At 53.8% G+C, this 22448-nt stretch overlaps 10 protein-coding genes across 10 annotated transcripts; 5 read left to right on the top strand and 5 right to left on the bottom strand.

The window, feature by feature from the left end:
- Positions 1–289: 289 nt before the first annotated feature.
- Positions 290–1132, top strand: N7482_004682 (uncharacterized protein; the record flags this gene model as incomplete). Its single annotated transcript, XM_056686807.1, has 1 exon — positions 290–1132. One exon carries the CDS (start codon positions 290–292, stop codon positions 1130–1132), a length of 843 nt encoding a protein of 280 aa, XP_056545549.1.
- Positions 1133–1647: 515 nt separating this feature from the next.
- Positions 1648–2879, bottom strand: rpn8 (proteasome regulatory particle lid subunit RPN8; the record flags this gene model as incomplete). The annotated part of the gene is made up of 3 exons (XM_056686806.1): positions 1648–2253; positions 2348–2619; positions 2696–2879. The coding sequence occupies 3 exons, from the start codon at positions 2877–2879 to the stop codon at positions 1648–1650; spliced, it is 1062 nt and encodes a 353-aa protein (XP_056545548.1).
- A 571-nt stretch (positions 2880–3450) lies between these two features.
- adk1 (adenylate kinase ADK1) lies at positions 3451–4447 on the top strand (the record flags this gene model as incomplete). The annotated part of the gene is made up of 4 exons (XM_056686805.1): positions 3451–3610; positions 3673–3725; positions 3812–3966; positions 4039–4447. The coding sequence occupies 4 exons, from the start codon at positions 3451–3453 to the stop codon at positions 4445–4447; spliced, it is 777 nt and encodes a 258-aa protein (XP_056545547.1).
- Positions 4448–4934: 487 nt separating this feature from the next.
- On the bottom strand, positions 4935–6334 carry N7482_004679 (Gfo/Idh/MocA family protein; the record flags this gene model as incomplete). Its single annotated transcript, XM_056686804.1, has 4 exons — positions 4935–5506; positions 5617–6147; positions 6230–6250; positions 6304–6334. 4 exons carry the CDS (start codon positions 6332–6334, stop codon positions 4935–4937), a joined length of 1155 nt encoding a protein of 384 aa, XP_056545546.1.
- Positions 6335–6537: 203 nt separating this feature from the next.
- On the bottom strand, positions 6538–8698 carry N7482_004678 (putative mRNA cleavage factor complex component Pcf11; the record flags this gene model as incomplete). The annotated part of the gene is made up of 4 exons (XM_056686803.1): positions 6538–6954; positions 7018–7213; positions 7288–8480; positions 8534–8698. The coding sequence occupies 4 exons, from the start codon at positions 8696–8698 to the stop codon at positions 6538–6540; spliced, it is 1971 nt and encodes a 656-aa protein (XP_056545545.1).
- Positions 8699–9359: 661 nt separating this feature from the next.
- N7482_004677 (uncharacterized protein) lies at positions 9360–10044 on the top strand (the record flags this gene model as incomplete). Its single annotated transcript, XM_056686802.1, has 4 exons — positions 9360–9689; positions 9751–9775; positions 9841–9850; positions 9909–10044. 4 exons carry the CDS (start codon positions 9360–9362, stop codon positions 10042–10044), a joined length of 501 nt encoding a protein of 166 aa, XP_056545544.1.
- A 796-nt stretch (positions 10045–10840) lies between these two features.
- On the top strand, positions 10841–13504 carry N7482_004676 (putative microtubule binding protein HOOK3; the record flags this gene model as incomplete). The annotated part of the gene is made up of 7 exons (XM_056686801.1): positions 10841–12216; positions 12269–12329; positions 12388–12464; positions 12520–12632; positions 12692–13074; positions 13151–13246; positions 13319–13504. 7 exons carry the CDS (start codon positions 10841–10843, stop codon positions 13502–13504), a joined length of 2292 nt encoding a protein of 763 aa, XP_056545543.1.
- A 606-nt stretch (positions 13505–14110) lies between these two features.
- On the bottom strand, positions 14111–15479 carry hem13 (coproporphyrinogen oxidase; the record flags this gene model as incomplete). Its single annotated transcript, XM_056686800.1, has 2 exons — positions 14111–15217; positions 15270–15479. 2 exons carry the CDS (start codon positions 15477–15479, stop codon positions 14111–14113), a joined length of 1317 nt encoding a protein of 438 aa, XP_056545542.1.
- Positions 15480–16141: 662 nt separating this feature from the next.
- N7482_004674 (fungal specific transcription factor domain-containing protein) lies at positions 16142–18635 on the bottom strand (the record flags this gene model as incomplete). Its single annotated transcript, XM_056686799.1, has 3 exons — positions 16142–17519; positions 17578–18492; positions 18613–18635. The coding sequence occupies 3 exons, from the start codon at positions 18633–18635 to the stop codon at positions 16142–16144; spliced, it is 2316 nt and encodes a 771-aa protein (XP_056545541.1).
- A 3035-nt stretch (positions 18636–21670) lies between these two features.
- N7482_004673 (autophagy-related protein 8) lies at positions 21671–22237 on the top strand (the record flags this gene model as incomplete). The annotated part of the gene is made up of 2 exons (XM_056686798.1): positions 21671–21760; positions 21881–22237. The coding sequence occupies 2 exons, from the start codon at positions 21671–21673 to the stop codon at positions 22235–22237; spliced, it is 447 nt and encodes a 148-aa protein (XP_056545540.1).
- Between the last annotated feature and the right edge of the window lie 211 nt (positions 22238–22448).

Here is a 22448-nt window from a genome sequence, read left to right as displayed (position 1 = left end):
CGGGCGGGGGGTGGACATTGCGCAGCATGCTTGATATGTATATATTCTGTCTGGTACTCCCCATTTTAGATCCAGTGAGCTACGGTTCCATACTACGGTTGTGATCCATGTATTCCACTTGCACCTGATTGAATCAGCCAAGAGATCTTCCAGATAGACTGAACGAGAGATTTTGCTCTAGAAATCCCCCCTCGTTCTGGTGGACGGGGTGACTGGTCCATTTGATAGTCTCCCGCTCGCCATCCTCGGCCACCCGAACAACTTCCAAACCCCATCCTGGAATGGAAACATGGACACCCACAGACTTCAGAATGACCTTCCAGCTTCGGCTGAATTTGTTGACCGGCTGCTAGCTGAGTTGGCTAGCTTCAAATCACACGTCACCAGCAGCACCACCGCCGCACAAGAACCGCCCAGGACGCAAGCCACATACCAGGACAAGCCGCCGCAGAACGTCCTCTCGGGGCTATCAGCTTCCCAACTCACCAGAGTAAAGCCCCTACTGCTCACATTACACTGCCTCTTCCCCAACGATCTGCTTCCCGCCCTCGACATCCTGGACCGCAGGCTCGTGCAGCGGTTGGTGGTGCGCGGGGACCAACCCCATGCCGTGCCATCGGCACCTACCCAGGACCCAGCAGGGGCCCCAGACAAGCAAGATAGACAACCCCATGAAACACACCCCGAAGACATGTTCCTCTATCTGGTAACATCGGCCTCGTCGGCCCCTCCACACCCCAGCGCAGCACCGTCAACAGCAGAGCCATCAGCACACCCCACGCTGGAACCGGAAAAAGTCTACGAAGTCCGCCTCCACGCATGGAACTGCACCTGCCCCAGCTTCGCGCTGTCCGCATTCCGCGACGCAGACTCCGGCCGGGTCTCCACGCCCAGCTCGCCTGCAGAACCCCCATCCGATACTGCAATGCTGCGTGACCGGGATGGATCTGCGGCCTACCCATTTGGTGGGACGCTCACCTGTCAGTCAGACAGGGAATCACCGCCAGCATGCAAGCACATTCTGGCCTGTGTGTTGTTTGCACGGTGTCCGGGGTTGTTTCGGGGTGGAGGGGACGGACGGGTTGGGTCGATGGAAGAGTTGGCTGGGTGGTGTGCGGGATGGGGCGGATGAGTCCGACGGCGACGGCGACAGCGACAGCGACAGCGACATCGATATCAACATCGGCATCGGCATCAAAGCTAGAGCAGAGCAGGGGATGGGCAGGGATGGGGAAAGAGGAGCCTGGTCCTATCCTATCCTATGGGAGGTTTCTACGAGAGAATAGAGTTTTGCTCCGCTGGTTCGAGCAAGAGCAAGAGAAGGCGCAGGCGGTTTGGGATGAACTGTTCTACGACGCCACGACCAACCACCGTCAGCAGCCATGCTGCAAGTCGAATCCACAGTCCACTGGGCTCTGCGAGTGGTACTGTTTGTGATACGCCGCGACGGGCTGAACTAAATAAACGCCAAAGCGGACAGCAGTGGCGGTGAGGATAGATGTTCAACAGTCACCAGGTCATATCTTTGATTATTCCGTACTATACACCGCCAACCAAATGCAGTTCTAAGCGGTCATAACAAATCGGCGGGCATCGTTTTCCCTCCAGGCGGGGAAGGAAGAAGAGAACAGCTTGTCTTTTTTGGGTTTAGCTCTTCTTCTTGCTCTTATCGGAGCTGTCCTGCTCCTCCTTGGGCTCGCCGTTTGACGACCCGTTGGACTTCTTCCCGTCCTTCTCACCCTTGACCGCATTGATCTCAAGTTCCCGCTTCGAGTCACTCTCCTCCTGCTGCTGTCGGTTCTGGATCTTGTTCTCGATCAAGTCGTGGAACGCCGTGATGGCACGGATCAGACTGCTGATATAGATGGCCATCAGCTGGTCGTTCGTCTTGACACTCATCGCCCGAGCCAATTCGCTGTTCTCGAGCGGTTGCTCCTGGCCACTGATCCGTTGCGAGGCCGACGGGGTAGACAGGTTGGGGAGGAGGTTGAAGACGTCCTGGAGGTTGCCCAGGATGGCGTGGTTGACGGGGAGTTCGTGGTCGAGGACCTTCTGGAGATATTGGCCGATATCACGCAGCCGGAGGTGCAGTCCTTGCAATGATTGCAGCTGTGATGTGATGCGGGTGGAAAGCGTGCCGACGGCGACATCCCTGATGTCTCGGAGCAAGTGCTCCACGCCAATTTCCTCCGCTTCCTCGGCCTCGATTATCGACGGTGTGTGTACGAAGGTCTTGGAGGTAGTGGTTCCATCCTACATCAGTAAAAACAGCGCACCCCGGGTTAGCTTTATGATTGGTGTCCAAGAGCGGAGGGCACCGCCTCCGGAATAAACATCAAACACTCACATCCTTAATCTCATCCACGGCAAAGTAGGCATCTGTAGGCACACCGACCTCCTTCGGCTGCACATCGACAATAACCAGTAAGGGGTTGGGAGTGTATTTCTTGAAGAGCTCGTTGATCTCGAGATCGGAAGCGCGAAGCTTGGGGCCGGAGTGATACCAGCCGACCAGCTTCTCACGGGCATTGATCTTCTTGAACATGTCCCTCATAGACTCAACGAAGTTGTGATCCAAGAACCAGACTGACGGGTCCTTCTCATCCTCCTCGAACGGAACTAGATGCGGGAAAAAGGTACCGTCAGCTCGTCCGCGGACACCAGCTTGTTGACCATCACAAGAGCCAGCACATACCTGCGAAGCTGTTGGAAACGCGCACATCGTTGCCCGAGTTGTCACCCAACAGTACACCCACAACACGTTTCCGGGTGCCCTTAGCTGTGCGCCCGTAGTGATCGGCGACGGAGAGCAGGACTAACGGGGCAACCGTGACGGAGCGGTTGACGAGGGATAGCGTGTCCGCCGTGGTGGCAGGCATGGCGGCGGTGTGGAGGGCAAAGACTCAGTGGTAGATATGAGCTAGAGAGCAAGACTGGGGAGACGGATGGAAGGTTGGGGTTGATAAATGGAGGGTGGAGAGGGGAGGTGTGGCTTTCAAGCCTGGATGGAGCAGGGCGATGATGCTCGGAGAGCTTCTGGTCGGCGCCACACCTGCGCCATCTCTGTGGCTTGTGTATTAAGTAAGCAGTTCCTGGGTTCCCGGCCATTTTGTGATGTTGAGAGAGCCAAAAATTAGATGAACGCCAGAATCAAGACGAGTAAGCCAATAAAAATAAAAAAGATAAAAATAGAAGTCTACAGTAAATGGATCTGGAGGAATTGATCCTACCCGATCATTCCATATTTTCCCCCCATACTCCGCACAGCGTTGCATACCCGGTTCGTCAGACGCATTGCCGGCGGAGCGCAAGTGCTGCTCCGAACCTCGGGCGCTAAGTTTCCTTCCCTTCCATTTCCCCGTCCGCTTTCCTTAGGCTTTCCCTTCCACCCGTCTGCAACCTGTTCTTCGACTCGCATTCGAGACGCCCTCTCCCCTCCTCATATTCACCATGGCACCTATCATCGACGATGCCGTTTCCGGCCTGAAAGACACCATCGGCAAGCTGGAGGCCCGGGTTGCCGATTTGGAGAACCGCCTGACTGGCGGCGACAAGCCCAAGTCGCTGACGGAGCAGATGCGCATCATCCTGATGGGCCCTCCTGGTGCTGGTATGGTTACCGGCACTGTGAAATTCCAGTGGACGGCTGATTAACGCGTCTTTTCTTCGCAGGCAAGGGTACTCAGGCCCCGAACATCAAGGAAAAGTACTGCGCGTGTCACCTGGTCAGTAACCGCCCTGCATCACCCTCGAGGTGCAAACAGGGAGAGTCCATTGTTTGCTGATAGATTTTTTTTCCTTCCTTAAATAGGCTACTGGAGACATGTTGCGGTCACAGGTCGCGAAGAAGACCGAGCTTGGCAAGGAGGCCAAGAAGATCATGGACCAGGGTGGTCTCGTCAGCGATGAGATCATGGTCAACATGATCAAGAGCGAGCTGGACAACAATGCTGAGTGCAAGAACGGGTAAGGAACCCGACTCCCCTCTCCTTCGCCAGCAGAGATATCCGAATTCTTGGACTAACACTCTACGACCAGCTTCATCCTGGACGGCTTCCCCGCACCCGTTGCTCAGGCCGAGCGCCTGGATGACATGCTTGCCTCCCGCAAGCTTCCGCTCCAGCACGCCATCGAGCTGCAGATTGACGACGCCCTTCTCGTTGCGCGTATCACCGGCCGCCTGGTGCACCCGGCGTCGGGCCGCTCGTACCACAAGATCTTCAACCCGCCCAAGAAGGACATGGTCGATGATGTTACGGGCGAGCCTCTGATCCAGCGCTCTGACGACAACGCCGAGACTCTGACCAAGCGCCTGGCGACCTACCACGCCCAGACCTCGCCCGTCTGCGAGTACTACAAGAAGACCGGCATCTGGCGCGGCGTTGACGCCAGCCAGGAGCCCGGCCAGGTGTGGAAGAGCCTGCTGGGTGTGTTCCACAAGAACTAGGAGGGTCGATTTCGGAAAACAAACCATATGTGTTTAGGGTTTTAAAAGCAGTGCCCCTCCAAAAGTATTGGGGTGGAAACTGGGGAAGCGAACGAGGTATCAGTCGGCGGCTTCCGTGATTCCTCGCCCTGTTCCTGTTCTATTTCTTTATTTTGGGTCTGAGTTGGAGCACGCGGAGCGAAGGGACTGGTGTTGCCGCTCGCATATAGACGCAGAATAAGCGTCTCGGCCATGTATAGTATGTGTACTCTTCTGGTAGCCCATCACGGTCACCAGCAATGACCTTGCAACCCATAGGAACTACATCGTGGACAAAGGAAATAAAAGTAAAAACCTACGTAGTCAGGCATTCTGTCCATTCGGATGGGCAATACCTACAAGAAGCATAGGCATAATACATTTTCAAACTCTGGATATGTACTGTATCTACACCAGGAAATAACCGCCGGTACTACCGTACTATTTTAACCATGCCACCCAAAACCCTCTACAACGGCAAAGGATACTGGGTCGACTCAATCGTAGCCGGATACGTCAATCCGCCCTGGCGACGCACCTCATCCATAACCTCCATGATCGCAATACTCTCCTCCCACGGCATACCCTCACTCTCAAGCTTCCCATCCCTCAGACAACGAGCCACCTCATCAGCCTCCCAGTACATGCCATGACCCTGCGCCGGAAACGAGCACTCGACATCGCGGACCTCGCCAGCCCCCTTCTTGGGAATAACGCGGTAGCGCGTGGGCCGGAAGGGGTACCCGAACACCTGGATCTCGCCCTTGGTGCCCTGGATGCGGATGTTCGGGCCGGCTGTACCCTGCTCGTCTGGGTCACCGGCGACACGGATGTTGGTCATCGCCACGCCTTGTGAGCGCTGCGGGTGCGGGCCGTTGGTTGGGGTACTGGTAGGGAAGGAGAGGAGGATGGTGGTGGATTCGTCGGCGCCGGTGAGGTGGTAGGGGGTCATTTGGGAGGTGACGGTTGGCGATTTCCTCTGATCCTTGGGAAGTGTGTGGTAGAGAGTTTGGAAAACCCAGGTGAGGGAGTAGATGCCCACTACACAGTTAAGACGGAGGCTTAGCTTAGCACGAGTCACCCATCTCGGCCTCGAGGACACCTCGCTTCGTTTTCTGATGACGACGACGACGACAGCAGGGAGCACTTACAGTCCAACAGCGCACCACCGGCCAAATCCGGGTTAACCATACGATGTGCAGTCCCCCACTTCTCCTCAACATCGTCGCCGAAGCTTGTATCGGCAATCGTGCGCAGCACCTCACCAATCTCCCCACTCCGAATGATGTCGCGCACCTGCACGCTCAGCGGGAAATAGCGGGTCCAAACCGCCTCCATGAGGAAGAGGTTCTTCTGGCGAGCTGTCTCACACAAGATGCGCGTCTGGGCCGCGTTGACGGTGAAGGCCTTCTCGCAGAGGACGTGCTTGCCGGCGCCCAGGGCTAGCATGGCATTCTGGAAGTGGTGGGAGTGCGGGGTGGCGACATAGACGACGTCGATGTGAGGGTCTGCGACGAGATCATCGTAGTTGCTGTAGGCGGTACAGGGGCCGGGGATGCCGAGGGCTTCGATGAATTGGGTGGCTTTGTCCTTGGAGGAGGACGAGGCGACGCCGACGACTTGGTGGGCAACGTCGGAGGCGTCGCGGGCTTTGGGATCTTTGAGGAGATCGCGGACAAAGGCTGTTTAGCGGTTAGGGTCCGTTTTCTCCTTCATTTTCTTCGTGGGCAGCTTGATGGTATTGGGCCGGGGTTCAAAACGTACTGGTCGCGATTCCGCCAGTGGCTATATACTTATGGATTAGTTTAAGCTTTGTAGGAAAGGCAAGACGGACGCACCCATAATGCCCCATCGGATCGTGTGCGCCATGATGGAGGAGTAAGAAGCTATAACACGAGGGAGTAGGAGAAGTAGGAATTAGGATGTTGGAAGGAGGTGTTTAACGGTTTCTTATGTATGATGGGACGTTCCCCGGTGGGGGGAAATTCAGCACGGAGATGCGCCGAGCGGGGCAGAAAGCAACGTCCTGATGCTACGCGACTGAATTATGCACATGGTTCTATTTTACACGTTCACGCGGGCTCTGTCTTAATGCGCGCCTTGCCTCCAGGGGAGTCAGTTCCTTCTGCCTTCCGCTTGCCCAGCACTGAATCGGGGGTGCCGGTGCGGGCCTGGGGTGTGGAGCTACGTGGCGCAGGGCCATCCTTGGTCACTTCGGCGTAGCAGCTCGCGTGATAGACGCGACTGCCGACCTTGATGGCGTCCTGCCAGATCCAGTCCTGAACGTCCTCCGACCAGGTCGACTCAAACTTCTCCTGACAGATGGGGCAAGGCGTGTTGCGGAGCGTGGCATCGTTCGGGGCCCGGATCCACGCCTGGGGTGGGCCCTGCTTCGAGGCATTGCCATCGGCTCCAGCTCCCCCGTCACCGGTGGCCTCTGCATCGGCCACCGGTTGGTCGTCATCGACCTCTCGAGACTTGATCCAATCCTATAAACCCCGAGGTCAGCCCCGCGCTAGAGAACAGTAGGAATCGAAGTCGGTGATACATACCCTCTCATCGACGTACCAGCTACGGGTCTGGGCTCGCTTAGCAGCCTCAGACATGCGCTGATTAGTCTTGAAGTGCCAGTCCAGATGCCGTGCTTTTTTCTCTCTCCCCTCCTGAGTAGCAGGGAACCGGCGTCCGCAGGTTCCACAACGGTTTGGCTTGGCTTCGTATAGAGAGACCACAAGGGTGATTCGAGGGCTACAATTCGGGACGCATTAGCATGACCAACATCATCATCATCATCAGAATCGTTATTTACAGCCACAACTTACATTTTCATGGATGCGGAGTTCATGGGAATCGAGGATGAGGCTGACATTGATGACTGTGGTGTGGGAGCAGGAGGCGTCGATCGCATGCCACCAGACATGAGAAACGGAAGCTGGCCCCCTGGGGGTGGCGGCCCCGTGGAAGAACCCATCACCGGGGGAGCCGATGCGGGAGGCAAGATCCCCCGCGACCTGAGCGCGGCAATCAGCGGGTTCTCGGGTTGCGGTGTATTGCTGGCGGGGGGCATCGGGGGCATCTGGGGCATCGTAGGAATGGCGTTCGGGATATGTGGCGGAGGAGTGGGTACTTGGCGGATGGCAGTGGCTTTGATGAGCTCTGCAAGGGTGCCCGAGTTCAAGAGTTGCTGGAGTGGTTGGGATGCGGATTGAGTTGGAGGAGTCGAGACGGGAGCGGGAGGTGCTGGGACGGCAGCAGGCACAATGGGAGCGGCATTTGGGGCCACAGACGCCTGCGGTCTCAAGGCCGAGACTTGATCGCGAACCAGCTTGAGCTGGTCTGGGGTGAGTTGCTGGTTCCTCATGATGGTCTGCAGGTCGAGTAATGCTTTCAGCCGTTGCTGCGAGGTGGGATCAAACGGAGCATTGGCGAAGTCGTTGCGTGCCGTGAGGATGCAGACTTCAAGGTCGCGATTGAGAGCCTCTAACTCCGAAGCTGGACGATTCCCTTGCGGTGGTGTCTGGGATGGTGGGTTAGTGTGAGTCGATCCAGCATCCAGGGACCGTAGGGAAGTGGAATCTCCTACCGATGTGCCATAGCTCTGGCCATTGCTGCTGGGGTGGGGGTTGACCTGTCGAGGCAAGCCCTGCGGTGGTGTTGGACTGTTGACCCAGCCGGTGGGCGTGCCACTGCCGCGGCCCCGGATCAACACGTCCCGGCTGCCTCGAGCTTGTTCTTGCTGCAAGGCTGCAGTGCGCGCCTTGATGAGGGCATTCTCGATGTTGCGGGTGACGTCGGGGGGAAAGACTGGGCGAGTGTCCAGTGAGCCTGGAACCGGCTCCTTCCACGTCTTGAGCATCTCATCCAACTTGCGACGTGTCGCCGAGTCGACCAGCGTATACGCATTCATAAAGGTCTGATACATGTTCCGCCCCAGGAAGAGTGTGTAGGGAGTTCCGACGTTCTTGACGATGGAATCGACTACATACAGCGCAGGCAGCTTCTGCGGAGGTGGAGTCTACAGAGACCATTAGACATTCCGGTCTACGCCACGATGGGGAGGACACCTACTGATCGGATGTGATTCTCCAACACACGGGAGATGGCCATGGCATGCTCGGTGTTCTCCTTGGCTATGACGGTCAGGTTGCTGATCTGGAAGCGGTCGTTGCCCGTGAGATCCTCCAAGGAGCTCTTGTAGTCCTCGGCGACCTCGTCAGAGACCAGTCCAGACATGATGGCGTCGGGGGAGCTGCAGAGCTGCAGAGTCCACCTCGGAAGGGAGGAGAGGGAGGTGGAAGGCTGAAGGCGAAAACGCCGGAGACACCAATGATGGCCCTTGAAGGGTAACCACCTCGGCTGGTTGCCTGTTGCGGGTTCAATATAAGTATAAGTGTCAAGTGTCAAGTATCGAGTATCAAGTATCAAGTGTCAAGTGGCGTCTTGATTTTTTTTCTGCTGTGCTTTCTTCACAGTCCGCCGTCCTGCTTTGTTCTTGCTCTTGCAAGCTCCGCTTCCCCAGTAGATATCGGGTGGTAGCTTCTGATCCTGTACTGCTATCACAGGAGACTTGTGTTTTTTTTTTCTTCTTAGTCCGCGTCCTCGTTCCCAGGCGCACTCTGGATGAACAACACGAGATGGAGAGAAAAGTCGGAACTTGTAAAATGCTTGCTAGCTATCTTTGCGAGACTTGAGACAACAACAACCGCGCCTGTCCTACAATCCAGCAAGACCCTGCAACCCCGTGAACTTGTCTGCCTTCCTTCACGTCAAAAGACCTTTGACGAACCCAAGGGATGGTGCGCCGGAGGGAGAGGCCGTGTCCGGATAATCCAAATGCTGCAAATGCTCAAAGAACAGAAGGAAAGAAAGTGAGTCCACGCTGAAGGGCCGTGAAATGGGGACGAAAGAGGAGAAAGAAGGCGAGGTCGGGCGAGTTGGAGGTTGGAAGTGCAGTGACGAGCCGAAGGGATTGCTGGCCGAAGCCCGCAGTCACCTGACCTCCATGACGCAGACCCGCGCCAGCTTGGGGCATGTCGTGTGCCGCAACTCAACTTCTACAGACTTGTCATCGCCCCTTACCATCATGAAGTTCCTGTTGACTGCTCTGCTGGCTCTCCTACCTTTGGCGCTGGCCGCCAAGTCCCTTAAATCTGTCGTTGTGACTTTCCCCAAGGGCACTCCGTCCGGGGTTATTGACCAGGCCAAGAACTCGCTGGTCGCTGCGGTATGCCTTGCATATCTTAACCGGAACCCTCCAAAATTCACTTACTGACTGATCTCTCAAGGGTGGTGTGATCACTCATGAATACCGTAAGTTCTGCTCTCTCGCCTTCGGCGAACATGCGACAACCGAGGCTGACTGTTTTTGTGTACAGATCTCTTCCCGTATGATCCACCCACTATCGTCCATACTGGGCCACCCCCACAACTAACCATCATTTAGCGGTTTCGCCGCCGAAGCTCCCGTCAATGCTCTTCAAACTCTCTCGACTCAGGACGCCGCCTACAAGCCCATCATCGAAGAGGACAAGATTGTGACGGCAATTGGAGATTGTGTGGGCGAAGAACACTCGTTCTGAGCAAGACGCAGCATGCGCATGACATCTGGGAGAGTTCTGTGACGAATGTCGGTCGGGGGACCGGCAATCCATGACGATGCCAATTAATTGGGGGGGCGCACTTTGACAACGGAATTTCGGCGCATCTGAATCGATCAATGAAGGGCTTTGGCGTTATACGGAATGGAGTCTTATGACTACTGGGTTATGATCGCAGGACAAGGCGACTGATCCCAAGAGACGGGATGGGGGGCTTATCTTTTGGGCGTTTTGGAATTTCCTAGAATCTATGAAAGGGGGACTTGGGTACTTTCTGCTGCTCTATTGTTCTTGATCCTCCAACGTATTGTGTAGGTTACCTTTGCACGACCAGCTATCTCTGACGGAATGGTGGGCTTTCAGGTTCTTATACTCCGTACTCCGTACAACGAGAAAACCCCCGAACGCTGGCAACTTTCACATCAACAGCAACCTACCAAAACAACCGATAATATGACTCTGTCTGCCTAATGAGAGCTCCTACATGTTCAAGTTGTAATCAGTTCTACCAATGTGCTCTCCGACTTCTCTGCTGCAGTTGATTTGAGTAACCCAAGTAATAAGCTAGTACGAAGTACGGGGGTGGACGATCATCCCCCCGCTAGCGACTCGGCCTTCTCGTGGCCCCCCTCGAAAACGCGCGCGCGTGGACCCGCAGCTTCCCAGGCCACCTCTCCCTCCCTCCACTCTCTGTGCCTGTGCGGTCGGGGAATGCTGCATTTGTATATGCTCTGGCATCCATTCCTTTTGTCATTTTACTGAGTCCCGATCACTCGCGATGGCCCAGGAACACACCGTCACCAAGGTTCTGTTGGAATGGATCAACAGCTTCTCCCTGGGCAAAACACTTCGCGTCCCGGATGAATTGACGGACGGCATTATTCTATGGGAGATCCTCCAGGATATTGACCCGCAGTACTTCCTCGACGAGATTCCCGAACGCAATCCGGCCGATCACTGGGTCGCCAAATGGCAGAACTTAAAGCATATCCACAAGCTTCTGCTCAGTTACATTCGGCACCAGAATGATGACACCCTCCCCTCCGGCCTCGACCCGTCGCCCGACCTTGAAGCAGTTGCGGAGAAAGCGTCAACCAAGGAAACGAACAAGTTGCTGAAACTCCTCCTGATCGCCGCCATCAGCTCGCCCAACGCCGGGACTTACGTGCAGACCCTCCAGGAACTCAGCACCCCGACCCAAGAGGGACTCAAGGACATAATTGAGGAGGCCCATAGCGGCCAACATGAACCACTGGACGGAGTCGATGACCTCCCGGAGGAATCGGCGAAGTCCGATCACCCTGTGGATTTGGAGCTGCAGTTCGAGGAGCGCGTCGGGAAGGTGATCGCGGAGAACGATCGTCTGACACACGAGAAGAAGGAGCTTGAGAAGGCATTGGAGGACCTGCATAACCGTCTGGCGCGTTTGCAAGAGAACAATGACACTCTCCAGAACCGCCTGGCTTCAACCGAAGATCGCTTGGTGACCCTGAAGTCGGGAAAGGGTGACCTGGGATTCAATGCGAAGGCGCTGGAGAGCAAGACCCGCCAGCAGGATGACCTGATCGCATCTCAGGAGGCCAAACTGAGTGCGGCCCAGGACGAAATCGACAGTCTCCGCATGAGCGTGGAATCATTGAAGGTCAAGAACCTGCGCTATCAGAAGCTGCAGGATGACTACGATGAGCTGCGCACAGAGCGGGACCAACTGGCGCGGAAGGCCAACGCTGCAGAGAAGTATCGGCAGAAGCTCCAAGCCAGCCAGGACTTTGAGAAGGAAAACCAAACCCTGAAGAACCAGATTAAAGACATCCAGCAACAACTGAAGGAGTCGGATTCACAGCAACGGTGGTCTTCGGAGCGGGATGTCGAGCTGGAGGAGTACCGCAAACTGTTGCCGCGCATCGAACAGGAATGCAATGAAATCCAGAACCTTAAGAAACAGCTCGAGTTCAACAACCACGCACTCACGGAGCGCCTTCAGAGTGCTGATGAGCAGCACGAGAGAGACGACGCTCTGATCAGCGAGCTCCGCGAACGCCTGGGAGAGTTCGATGGCGTGCCTGGCAGCCCGTCACCGGGCTCTGAGACCCCAAAGATGCAAGGCACCTTGAACAAGGACTTTGAGGCAATTGGTATGAGGGAGTCACAGCTGTATGTATCCCCATTATCATACACGCTGGCTCGTTTACTAAATTGAATATAGCAAATCCGAGAACGACGAGTTGAAGCGCGAGATGGATTCGTTAAAGGCACCATCGACCGCTGTACGTGTTTGTTTTTTGGTGGCTTCATATGAAGAGTACTTGTGCTAACACCAACCAGCCCGAAGCGCAATCCGAAATGTTTTCCGAAAGCTTCAATACATCTGTGCAACTTGCCCGTTCTAATTCCACCCAAAGGTACTTTAGTCCCAATTACCGGGAGGAAGAGAGATGATGCTAATACAATCTCTAGCGACGAGTATTGGAAGCTCTACGAGAACTATACCGGGGCATTGAAGAAGATTGCAGAGGTTCAGGATACTCTGGAAATCACCAAGAAAGACTTGTCTGATGCACAAACCCAGAGTAAGTCACGATTTGGGAACTACTACGCAGACCAGGCCAAATCACTAATCACAGTTTAGTCTCTCTCCTCGCTACCGAGAAAGCTGATTTATTCAGCGAGCTTGAAGGGCACAATTCTGCTGAGCTGGCGAAACTCCGTAGCGAATGGCACAACCTTGCCCAGAACGTGCACCACTTGGAAGCCGAGGTGGATGCTAGCCAGACTCTGGTGCGCGAAGTGTGCTCCGAGCGTGAAGAGCTGCGGAAGATGCTCGACACCAAACAGAATGAGATCAGCGCCGAGGATCAGGAGGTTATGAACGAGATGCAGATGCTGCTGGGCGAGTTTGAAATCGTTAACAGCGAGGGTGGCGATGTGCCCCAGAAATCGAGCTTTGAGCTTCTGAAGCAGTGCGCTGGCGTCCTGGAGAAGAATGTCGAACGGCTGGCTCAGCGTGCCGAGGTTAGTTCCAACCATCTACGGGGTCCCTGGATGATTATTTAGTGGACGATTTTGCTAATGACCCTTCTTTGTGCAGTACATCCAACAGCAAAACGAGCTCATCAAGTCGCTCCGCGAGAGCATGAAGAATTATGAAGAGAATCTGGATGAAGGAATCCCTAGAGAACGTGAAGTACGTCCACCAACTACAGTTCCATGCTCAACTTACCGTCAAGTATTTAAGAATGTGCTGACCACCCCTCAGATGGAGCTGCAAAGAACTATCGACGATCAAGCCCGCGAGCTCAGCCTCGTGAGCTCAGCGTGGTACCACCTGCAGAGCCGATGGCAGAACAACAACATGACCGTCTCACGATACCGGCAGGGCGCAAGCATGACAGATCCCCGTGGCTGGCTCGCCAAGCAGCGCAGTGCAGTTGCGGGCCAGTAGGCCTCGAGGCATATGCCATTCGAACATCTGTCTTTTGAGTAGCGCCATTCTGTTCGTTTCTATCCCCGCTAGATCGCCCTTATACCTTCAGATTGTATAATTTCAATGGCATATAGAATGCATGTTTTGTGGCTGTTGATATACCCAGGCGGTCCGTTTCTTTCTTAAGGCTGAGGTTCCCTGTACACCTGTGCTTCAGGTTATCGTCTATGATTGTCGCGTTCTTTGGGTTCATTATGACGGGAGGGGTTCGAGATTGTACGTACGCCTTGATTGTGATGCACAAGAAAGCATTTCGTCGTTTTTGCTGTTGTTTAGTGTCCCGACTTAGATATTCACCCGCACCTATGACCATCAGTGGTATACTCTAAGTATGATCTGAAACACGGCCGACTGAAAAAAAAAATGCTGTTCTAGAAAGCACTGGGAACCACAATTTAATATTTAGTCAGCAGTGTGTTTGCGGTACTATTTTTGAGTAATGTACATAGAGGCGTAGACATGCCTGTTGACGATGAAATCGACAATGATACAATATGGAAGGGTTGGGAAGAAGAGAGAATGTTAGAAAAATGCAAAGCGAACCCCAGGAAGACGGCCCCTTGTTCAGGCCCATTGCCTCGGGTGCTTCAGCACATCCATGATCTCCTTCTCACTGGTTTTATCCTCACCCAAGTCCTCCTCATCAACCGGCATGCTCTCGGTCCTAGTACCCGAGACCGGATCCATATAGGCCCAGCTCGCTGTACGCGGGAGACTCATGAGGATACTCTCGACACGAGCGTTTGGAGTGCGTAAACCGAAGCTAGTGCCACGGTCGTAGACGAGGTTAAACTCGACGTAGCGGCCGCGGCGCAGCTGCTGCCACTGCTTCTGCTCTGGGGTGTACGACATGTCCTTCCGCCTCTCGATGATGGGCACATACGACGGCAGGAAGGAGGTCAGACCGTCCGAGACGAAGGAGAACAAAGTCTCCTGCGGGTTGGACGAGGAGCCGGCAGAGGTCTGGAGGAAGTGGGCGTCCAAGTCGTCAAAGAAGATGCCGCCAACGCCGCGGCATTCGCCGCGGTGAGGGATGTAAAAGTACTTGTCGCACCACGCCTTGAACTTGGGGTAGTAGGTGGCGTCGTGGCGGTCGCAGGCATCCTTAATGGTCTTGTGGAAGTGTTGTACATCTTCAGGGAAGAGGTAAGACGGTGTCAAATCGGTGCCGCCACCGAACCACCAGTTCTTGTCGCCATTGATGGGATCCTTGGGATCGGAAGTCTCAAAGTAGCGGTAGTTGAGGTGCACGGTCGGAGCCATGGGGTTGTGCGGGTGCAGCACGAGTGAGAGGCCTGCGGCGAAGAAGCTCAAGGAGTCGACGTCCGCGCTGACGAAGGACTTGTGGTCGGCGCGCATCTTCTCGATGGCCGGCCGGGGCAATTCGCCGTAGACGACGGAGACATTCACGCCGGCCTTCTCAAAGACATTTCCGTCCTGCAGCACGCACGAAATGCCGCCGCCACCGTTGGGACGTGTCCAGGTATCTTGCTTAAACTGCTTGCCGTCTATCCTTCCCAGCTCCTCAATGATCTTCTGCTGCTGCTCCTTGATGAGCTTTTCCATCCGCAGGCGCATGGGGGAGGACTCTGTGATGGCGTGGGATTTCTTCAGCGCCTCATCCAGCTCAGCAATGGAGGGAGTGTCAAGCTCGGTGATTTCGCCAGTCGCCTATCTGAGTTAGTACATGTAAAATGGGTTCTTTTGAATGCACCCCGCATACCATGGAGTAAATGATCGCGCCGATGAACGGCACGCCAACCGCAAGGCGTAGGTAGGGGCGCCACACGGTGAATTGCTGCTTCTGGCGGGGTGCATTCTCAGTGGCATAGCCGCGGAACGAGCTGCCCGCACTGCGACCAGCTGCGCGACTGCTGTGGGCAGAGTGCTGAGCGAACGACCTCCGCAGAGGCATGAACGAGCGTGAAGCCATTTTCGCGACCGGGATCCGATGCGCGCTCGACGAGGGCGGTATTGAAGTCAACAATTGCACGAGCTGGAGCAGGGTCAGTGCAGCGCCTTCTGGATGTATTCGAGGATTTTAAGTGGGTGTTTGGCTGTCCGCGAGGGCAATCATCGTACTCGTGAACCTCGGTGGTTCGATGGCATCAGGCAATTCGAGATATTGTTTGCACAGTTTGCACAGTTTGCACTGACGCGATGGGATAAGCACCGGATAAGCCCGGCTATCTGGTCGCCATGATTGGTTGATTTTCTCAAAACGTTACTCCGTGAATCCTTTATTTATAGTACGTCTTTGTTTCGCTTCATTGCTTCAGGTTGGAAAGCGTGTGGAAGAAATGAATTGATAAATTTAGTCCGAGAAATTGAATTGAATGCTCCAATGGAGACGTCTTGCCGACGACCGCGCACCCAGCTACTTCTTGAAACAAATGCAGTAATGGAGAATGCAAATGCTATTTTCATCTAAGAGTATGCTGATGCGCTAAGACGACTTTTTAAAGAACAAGAATGGAGGTACGCTGATGACAAAGGAGCAGTAGAATCGAGACAAGCGATTCATAGTGGGTGAGACGCCAACAAGATTGAGGAAAGGAGGTTCGTGTGCGTTCCTTTCTTCATGCTGCAGCAGGTTCACCGTAGTCCTCTGTTTTCTTCATCCGAAGACGGGAAGAAGGATCGGATGAACTCTTCACTGAGAGGATCATAGGGGAAGTATGAGTCTTCGGTGATTTCGCCCGGGCCTGTAAGGGGCCACATAAGATCGGGGGTGGGGAGATTGAAGTAGTTTGTCCAAGCACTTCCTTCTGGTGCTGGACGGTGTACAAAAGGGTTCCTGTCTTCCGGGTGGAGGTTGAAATAATCGTTGAAGGTGGACGGCGCACCATGAAGGTCTGGAGGGTGAGATCGAGGTGGAATATTCTCAGCCGTGGCACGCTCTGCCTGGAACGGTTGGGAGGGTAAATCGTCTGTGTTGTACTTCATGCTGCTTGCCAATTTCCGGAAGCTGGAGTCGCAGAGTTGCCAAGCACGTCGCGAGCCGATACTGCGGTCAGACATGGCATGGAACCAGCGGATTGATTTCTTTGCTAGTGTGACGAATCGATGTTCATCCTCTGGGATGTGAACACTGCTGAAGGACAATTCGAGAAGTATCACGGTCGCTGCCTGCATCAGATAGCGGAGAACACTCCACCAGGGGCAGATTCGAAAGAGCTGGAGGACATCCGGTTCATCTGGAATCAAGCCAAGCAAGCGCGAGGCAGAGTCCAAAGTCATGACAGCCATCATATGGCTGAAGGTTTGCTGAGAGTTCTGCTGGCGTGCATCACGCCGGCAAAGACAGGGGCGCCCAAGGGTAATTAGCGCGCTATAGTAGTGGAATGCGAGGATCAACTTGCAGCGAAGCTGATCAGGGCTGTCGTCAGTCTCGTCTTTGGTAAAATCAAGTACCGTGGGAAGACTTGACTGCCAGGCGTCAATCCGAGCCCGTAGTTCATCGAGCCGTGCTTCGATCTCTGACCATGGAAGCACGACACAGTTGGTCGAGTAAACCTTGTTGACAATTTCCTGCGTAATGATCGTCAAGTCACAGTGAAAAAGATAGCAAAGACCAAAGTTGGATGGCAATATTTTGAGCCATGTCTGGTCCCGCGGCCGGGGTTTCTGGGTATCTTCTTTGCTACCAGCTTGTCGGATCACCGCGCTCGCCATCACATTGTTGATCAAGTCGTCTCTCAGCGCAGGACTGTTCAAAATTTCAATGGCCGTTGGATCTTGTTGCAATTGGTCTTCCTCGAAGGGAAGGGGTAACGGGGTTGCATAGCCTCCGTCAAGGGTGTAGATAGCTCGGCCAGTCATGATGCCCAGCATATGCTCGAAGGAGTACAGACACCACCACACTCTGTAACGAGCCTCCTTGGAAATGTTGGGAGTGATAGCACTATTATTCTTCAAGTTGATACCAAGCGTGATGGCAGAGCGAACCGCGAGAGCCGAAATCCTCCATGCTCTACATGAAAGCCATCAGGCATGTTCCCAACGTGACCAAAGGAGGTTAGTATACGGACCTGTTGATTTGATCGGATGCAAGTAGATAGAATGCCATCAAGCTCTCTACTTGTACTTGCTGAAGGTCCGGGTGACTGAAAAGAACTTCGGAATTCAGGCTGAGGAGTCGAGCTCGGGTCATATACACGAGATGATCATCACAACCCCCTCGCCACGGTGCATTGATGAGGTGAGAATGCGTGGCCGCGATGGCAAAGATGATGTTCAGGATAGCAAGCCACTTATCACCCGGTCGAGGAGCACTGGGCCGGGAGAAGCTGTCGAAGAATGTTTGGTATTGTGCGCGGAAGAGCGGTTTGTTGATTATAGGGAAGAACGGGTGTACCGTATCTAGATAATCGTCGAAGAGACGATCGGCTAGAAGTCGAGGGGGCATATGGTATCGTTCCACTGGTTCGGGCACGGAAATGTCGAGATCGTCGAGGTGGTAGTTCAGCGCATGGAGAGAGAATCCGTCTCGTGTTTCATTCTTATCCTGACTGGGCTCCACGATCCCAGAATAGCCTTGGGCGCGTTGCTCTGCCTCCCTCTGAAGTCGTTGCATCCATGAAATTTCAGAGCTTTTCCCCATGAAACCCGTAGCGCGAGTATGCTCCGTCCGATTGAGGTCCTCTTCCACGCGACCAATTGCCTCTAGCGAACCAATGGACGAATTGGGTGAGCGCTCATCGGCATCCATCTCATTTTGTGGCGTAGACAGAACAGATGAAGTATTGTCAAAGTAGTGGTCTCCTTTCAATCCATGCTTGAATAGAGTGAGCAGCGCATAGCCTGAATCCTGAACGGGAAAGAAGAGACACACCTTGTCCAGCAAGCTTTTGATCCATTCTGCTGTGCGAGGCTCCGTGGTACCGCGCAAGTCATTGACGAAGTTTTCATAGTCTTGAATTTCCGCATTGAGCTTGTCAACATCCCTATTGTGGTGTGATCACCCGATTAGTCCATCGATTGCATTTCTAGTTGCCAGTACGAGGAAGCAGATGTTCGATTCGCCCACTTTTTCATCTTCTCCCTCCATCCGACGGGGTAATAACAGTTGGCCCGCAGCTCGCGGCATTGGCGGCACACCGGGGTATCGCCGCTGCATTTCGTTTTGCGCTGTCTACACGACTCGCAGGCCCGAGGGACCCGGCGATTGTAGCGCGGTGCATTATTCGGTGGCTGCCGGGGTATTGCTACCTTTGCATTTGACGCACTTTGGGCACTCTGCGAGGCTCCTAATGCCGGGGTTGAGTTGGTTGCCCTTGTGGCCCCCCATGCCGAAGCTCTGTCTTGGATGGAGGGCCGATTTGGGGTTGCAGGGGCACTATGCGGCTCTGGCGACCTCGCCGATACTTCATTCTGAGCAAACTCACCCACCCCCGTTAATTGTGATGATTTTTTGGCAGGTTTTTTGCCGGTCATGGGCGCAGATTGTAGATGGCGCTACAAGAAAATTATTCAACTACGAGGGCCGTCGAGCATAGTCGCGATTAATTGCCAGTGCGACGCTTTTGCTTCGGTTTGAGATGCCGCCAATGAACGGCCGGGATTTGTAGATGTGCAAGGTGGGGATTTGAGCCCTAAACAACGACAGCACGTCCCTTTTTCCAGGGACAAAGGGGAGGGATGACTGGTAGAGCTACTCAGAGACCTGGAAACAACCATTCCTGAAATAAAATAGAACGCCGTGAAGATGCTCACAGCATACTTAAATCCATGATAAATTATCGTACTTTGTTCGGCCAGGGGCAAAGTTGGAGTGGCGCTGAGCCGACCCAAGCAGGTGGCTCACCGGGCTTTGCAAGAAGCAAGGGAGGATAGGATGTTAACACTGAATGAATGTCTTGGGCGTAATTCTTGGGAGAAATTCTTCATTACTCATTTTCGGTCTTCTGGAAGATCTTTGCGAGTCGCCCCTTACCCCAACTGACTGGTCCTAGCTCTTGACTGGACTCCACTTCAGCGCCCGGCCCTGTGGGATAGCACGTTGGTCATGACAGCGATTAATCCATCAAGATAGCGAAATATCATTCGATTTTCTGGGGTTGTAGCAATTTTTACTAGGCCTGGCTACTGTTACTGAAATAAAAGATCGGTCGTTGTTGATGGAGCGTCTCGGGGAGTCGTGATGAACGTGTCGAGGCGGAAAGAAAGCCGGCGGTTTGGCACCCGACGGGAGCAGCCGCATCCATGCGTGATTGGTGGGTTGTCCACTCCAAGCGAACAGGAACAAGGAGTCCTGATTGGCGGAACCAGAGATAGAACAACCCTCATTGATCTCGAAAAAATTTCTTTGGATCATCGAGAATCCACAATGGGGGAAAGATCGGTCGGCAGATGAATGAGGGTCCAATTTAGCGATTTTGGGAAGCGGAAATAAGCGAAGTTTGGGTCTACTGAACACTCGCAAAACTTTACTTGTAGTGCCGCGGAGATAGTAAGAACAATCTGTAAAGCATAGAACCATATGAAGGAATATCCCTGCAAAATAGGCGTCAAGGCTACATGAACGCACTGTCCTCCGAACTAGTACTAGGCTGGGAGTCTATCTAATTTACGTTAAGGTCAAAACCTTATCTCGTATCCCCAAACTAGCAACCGGCCTGGCTATTTTCTGGAAACGAAACTCTCTTTTAGCAGGTGGTTTCCGCTAAAAGGAAAGCAAGACAGGTTTGCCAAGAAATGATTTTCTCGGCACCGGAGAGAGAGAGAGCCCATGGATGATTGTAGAGAGAGGAAGGATTCTTACATTTAGGATGTGATCCATCCAATCTTCTGGTTTTATCACTTTCAGAGCCCCGGATCCAGACAAACTTTTCATGCTTTTCATGCCCTCTTTTATGTGGTTCCGGTTGCAATGGTCAATTGGCCGTCTGTCAATGGTTCGAATATTGATACAAGCATGATACAAAGGAGGTCAGCGACAGGGACATTGTGAATTGGTTTAGGAACGATGACAATGATACAGTATGAACCTAGCTTTGACGGTGACTTCTTGCTTGTGGGGAGTAGCTAACGTTGAGAATATTGTGAATATTCTGGAGAGAGTAGAATGTTGTGCTTGATTGGAACAATATGGCCAGGCTTCCCCCACCCCTCACCCCGGCCCCAACCAAAACCGTGGAAGAGTTGTCATGAACAACGTTCCTTTATATCAATAAATGCTCTAGCTCTAGGCCAAGAAAGAGACAGACCTTTGTTGCAAAAGCAGAGAGAATGGTCAAAACTGGAATCTTTTAGCTATTGATGGTTTCAGTGTCGAGATCAAGCTGTCAGAAACCTTCCCTTGCGACAGGAGCAATCCTGGAGCAACAATGCTAACCGGGATGGCGCAGAATCTACCGATTTGGTCTTTTCACAGAATGAAGCTACGTATTCACTGATGAGAGCATAGTATCTATCTGTTGCTCCTTTCCAAGCCCAGGAGATGAATCGGATTGGGCGACGGTGAAGTGTGAGGGTGGTGCAGTATAACCGGGCCTCTCAGATAACGCTAAACCTGTTTAGGCCACGTGCTTGATAACGAACTACATATATCGCCGTCTTGACTCGGTGATCACCAGCGGTTCGACTCCATTTAGGCAAACAATTTCGTGCCAGATTGATATATTCTTCCAAGAAAGACGTTTTCTGAACCCTCTTTTCGCATTTGGCATCGTCCGGCAACCTCGGCACACTGTATTATAGTATGACCCGGCAGAGTCTGAGTCCATCAAGGAGGTATGCTCGACGAACCTTTATCGCCCGGTCATAGACTCCAGTATCTTCGTGAAATCAATACATCTGCCACCTAGTAAGGTGCGTGTCATGGCAAGTACCCAGGGGCAAGTGACCCCATCCACGTGAGCAGTCCGCGTGACTCACCGCCTCGTGTGATGGTATCTTTACGGTAACGTCAGCGGGGGTTGCCTTTTGTCATCGCCAGGCGTCCGTCCCCCCTCTCCTCTTCGCTCATCCATCGATCTCCCTCTCTGATTTCTGTCTCCATCCAAAGGCGGCAGTTTTTACAACCCTCTCTGCTCCTGCACTCTCCCCTGCTCAAGCACCCTCCCGTTCCCCCTCTCTTCTCTCCGCACCCGACCCGCTTTACTTATCAGCTTATCTGCCACCATGCGTTCCAAGTTCAAGGACGAGCACCCCTTCGAGAAGCGGAAGGCGGAGGCTGAGCGCATTCGCCAGAAATATGCTGATCGGATTCCTGTGAGTTCTGACTTGCTATGATAGTGTCTGGCTTCTTGTGGACTGTGTGTCCTCGAGCTGCCAGAGCCTCAGAACTCCTCACCGCTCCTTCCGGTAGCTAACGGGTTCCGTCCATGATAGGTTATCTGCGAGAAGGTTGAGAAGTCGGACATCGCTACCATCGACAAGAAGAAGTACCTCGTCCCGGCCGATCTCACCGTGGGTCAGTTCGTCTATGTGATTCGCAAACGCATCAAGCTCTCCCCGGAGAAGGCGATCTTCATCTTCGTGGATGAGGTGCTGCCGCCCACCGCCGCGCTCATGAGCAGCATTTACGAAGAACACAAGGACGAGGATGGCTTCCTTTACATCACGTATGTCCCCTGTCTCATCTCTACCCGGCCTGTTCGGCGTGAGAGCATGATGAAGATGTGCGAACATCATGCTGATGAGTTGAATTTTAGATACTCTGGCGAGAACACCTTTGGCGACCTTTGACGGCCATACGTCTCTTTTGTTCATTTTACTAGGCCGTAGCTGGCCCGTCTTGAAACTGACGGATACACCATCTCCGATGGTTCTAAGTGGTGTTGGCGGACGAGATTAGTTCGCTTTGGAGATGTCATTCTTTCTGCTTTTCGGTCATGCGGCGTTCGTTCGGTGTTGCGCACATCTTCTGCTTCATCTTTGCTAGGCTGATTCTGCCTGC

This window comes from Penicillium canariense, assembly GCF_028826845.1.
Source record: "Penicillium canariense strain IBT 26290 chromosome Unknown utg000002l_segment0_segment0, whole genome shotgun sequence".
NCBI classification, from domain to species: Eukaryota; Fungi; Ascomycota; class Eurotiomycetes; order Eurotiales; family Aspergillaceae; genus Penicillium; species Penicillium canariense.
This window is presented reverse-complemented; position numbering and strand designations above follow the sequence as displayed.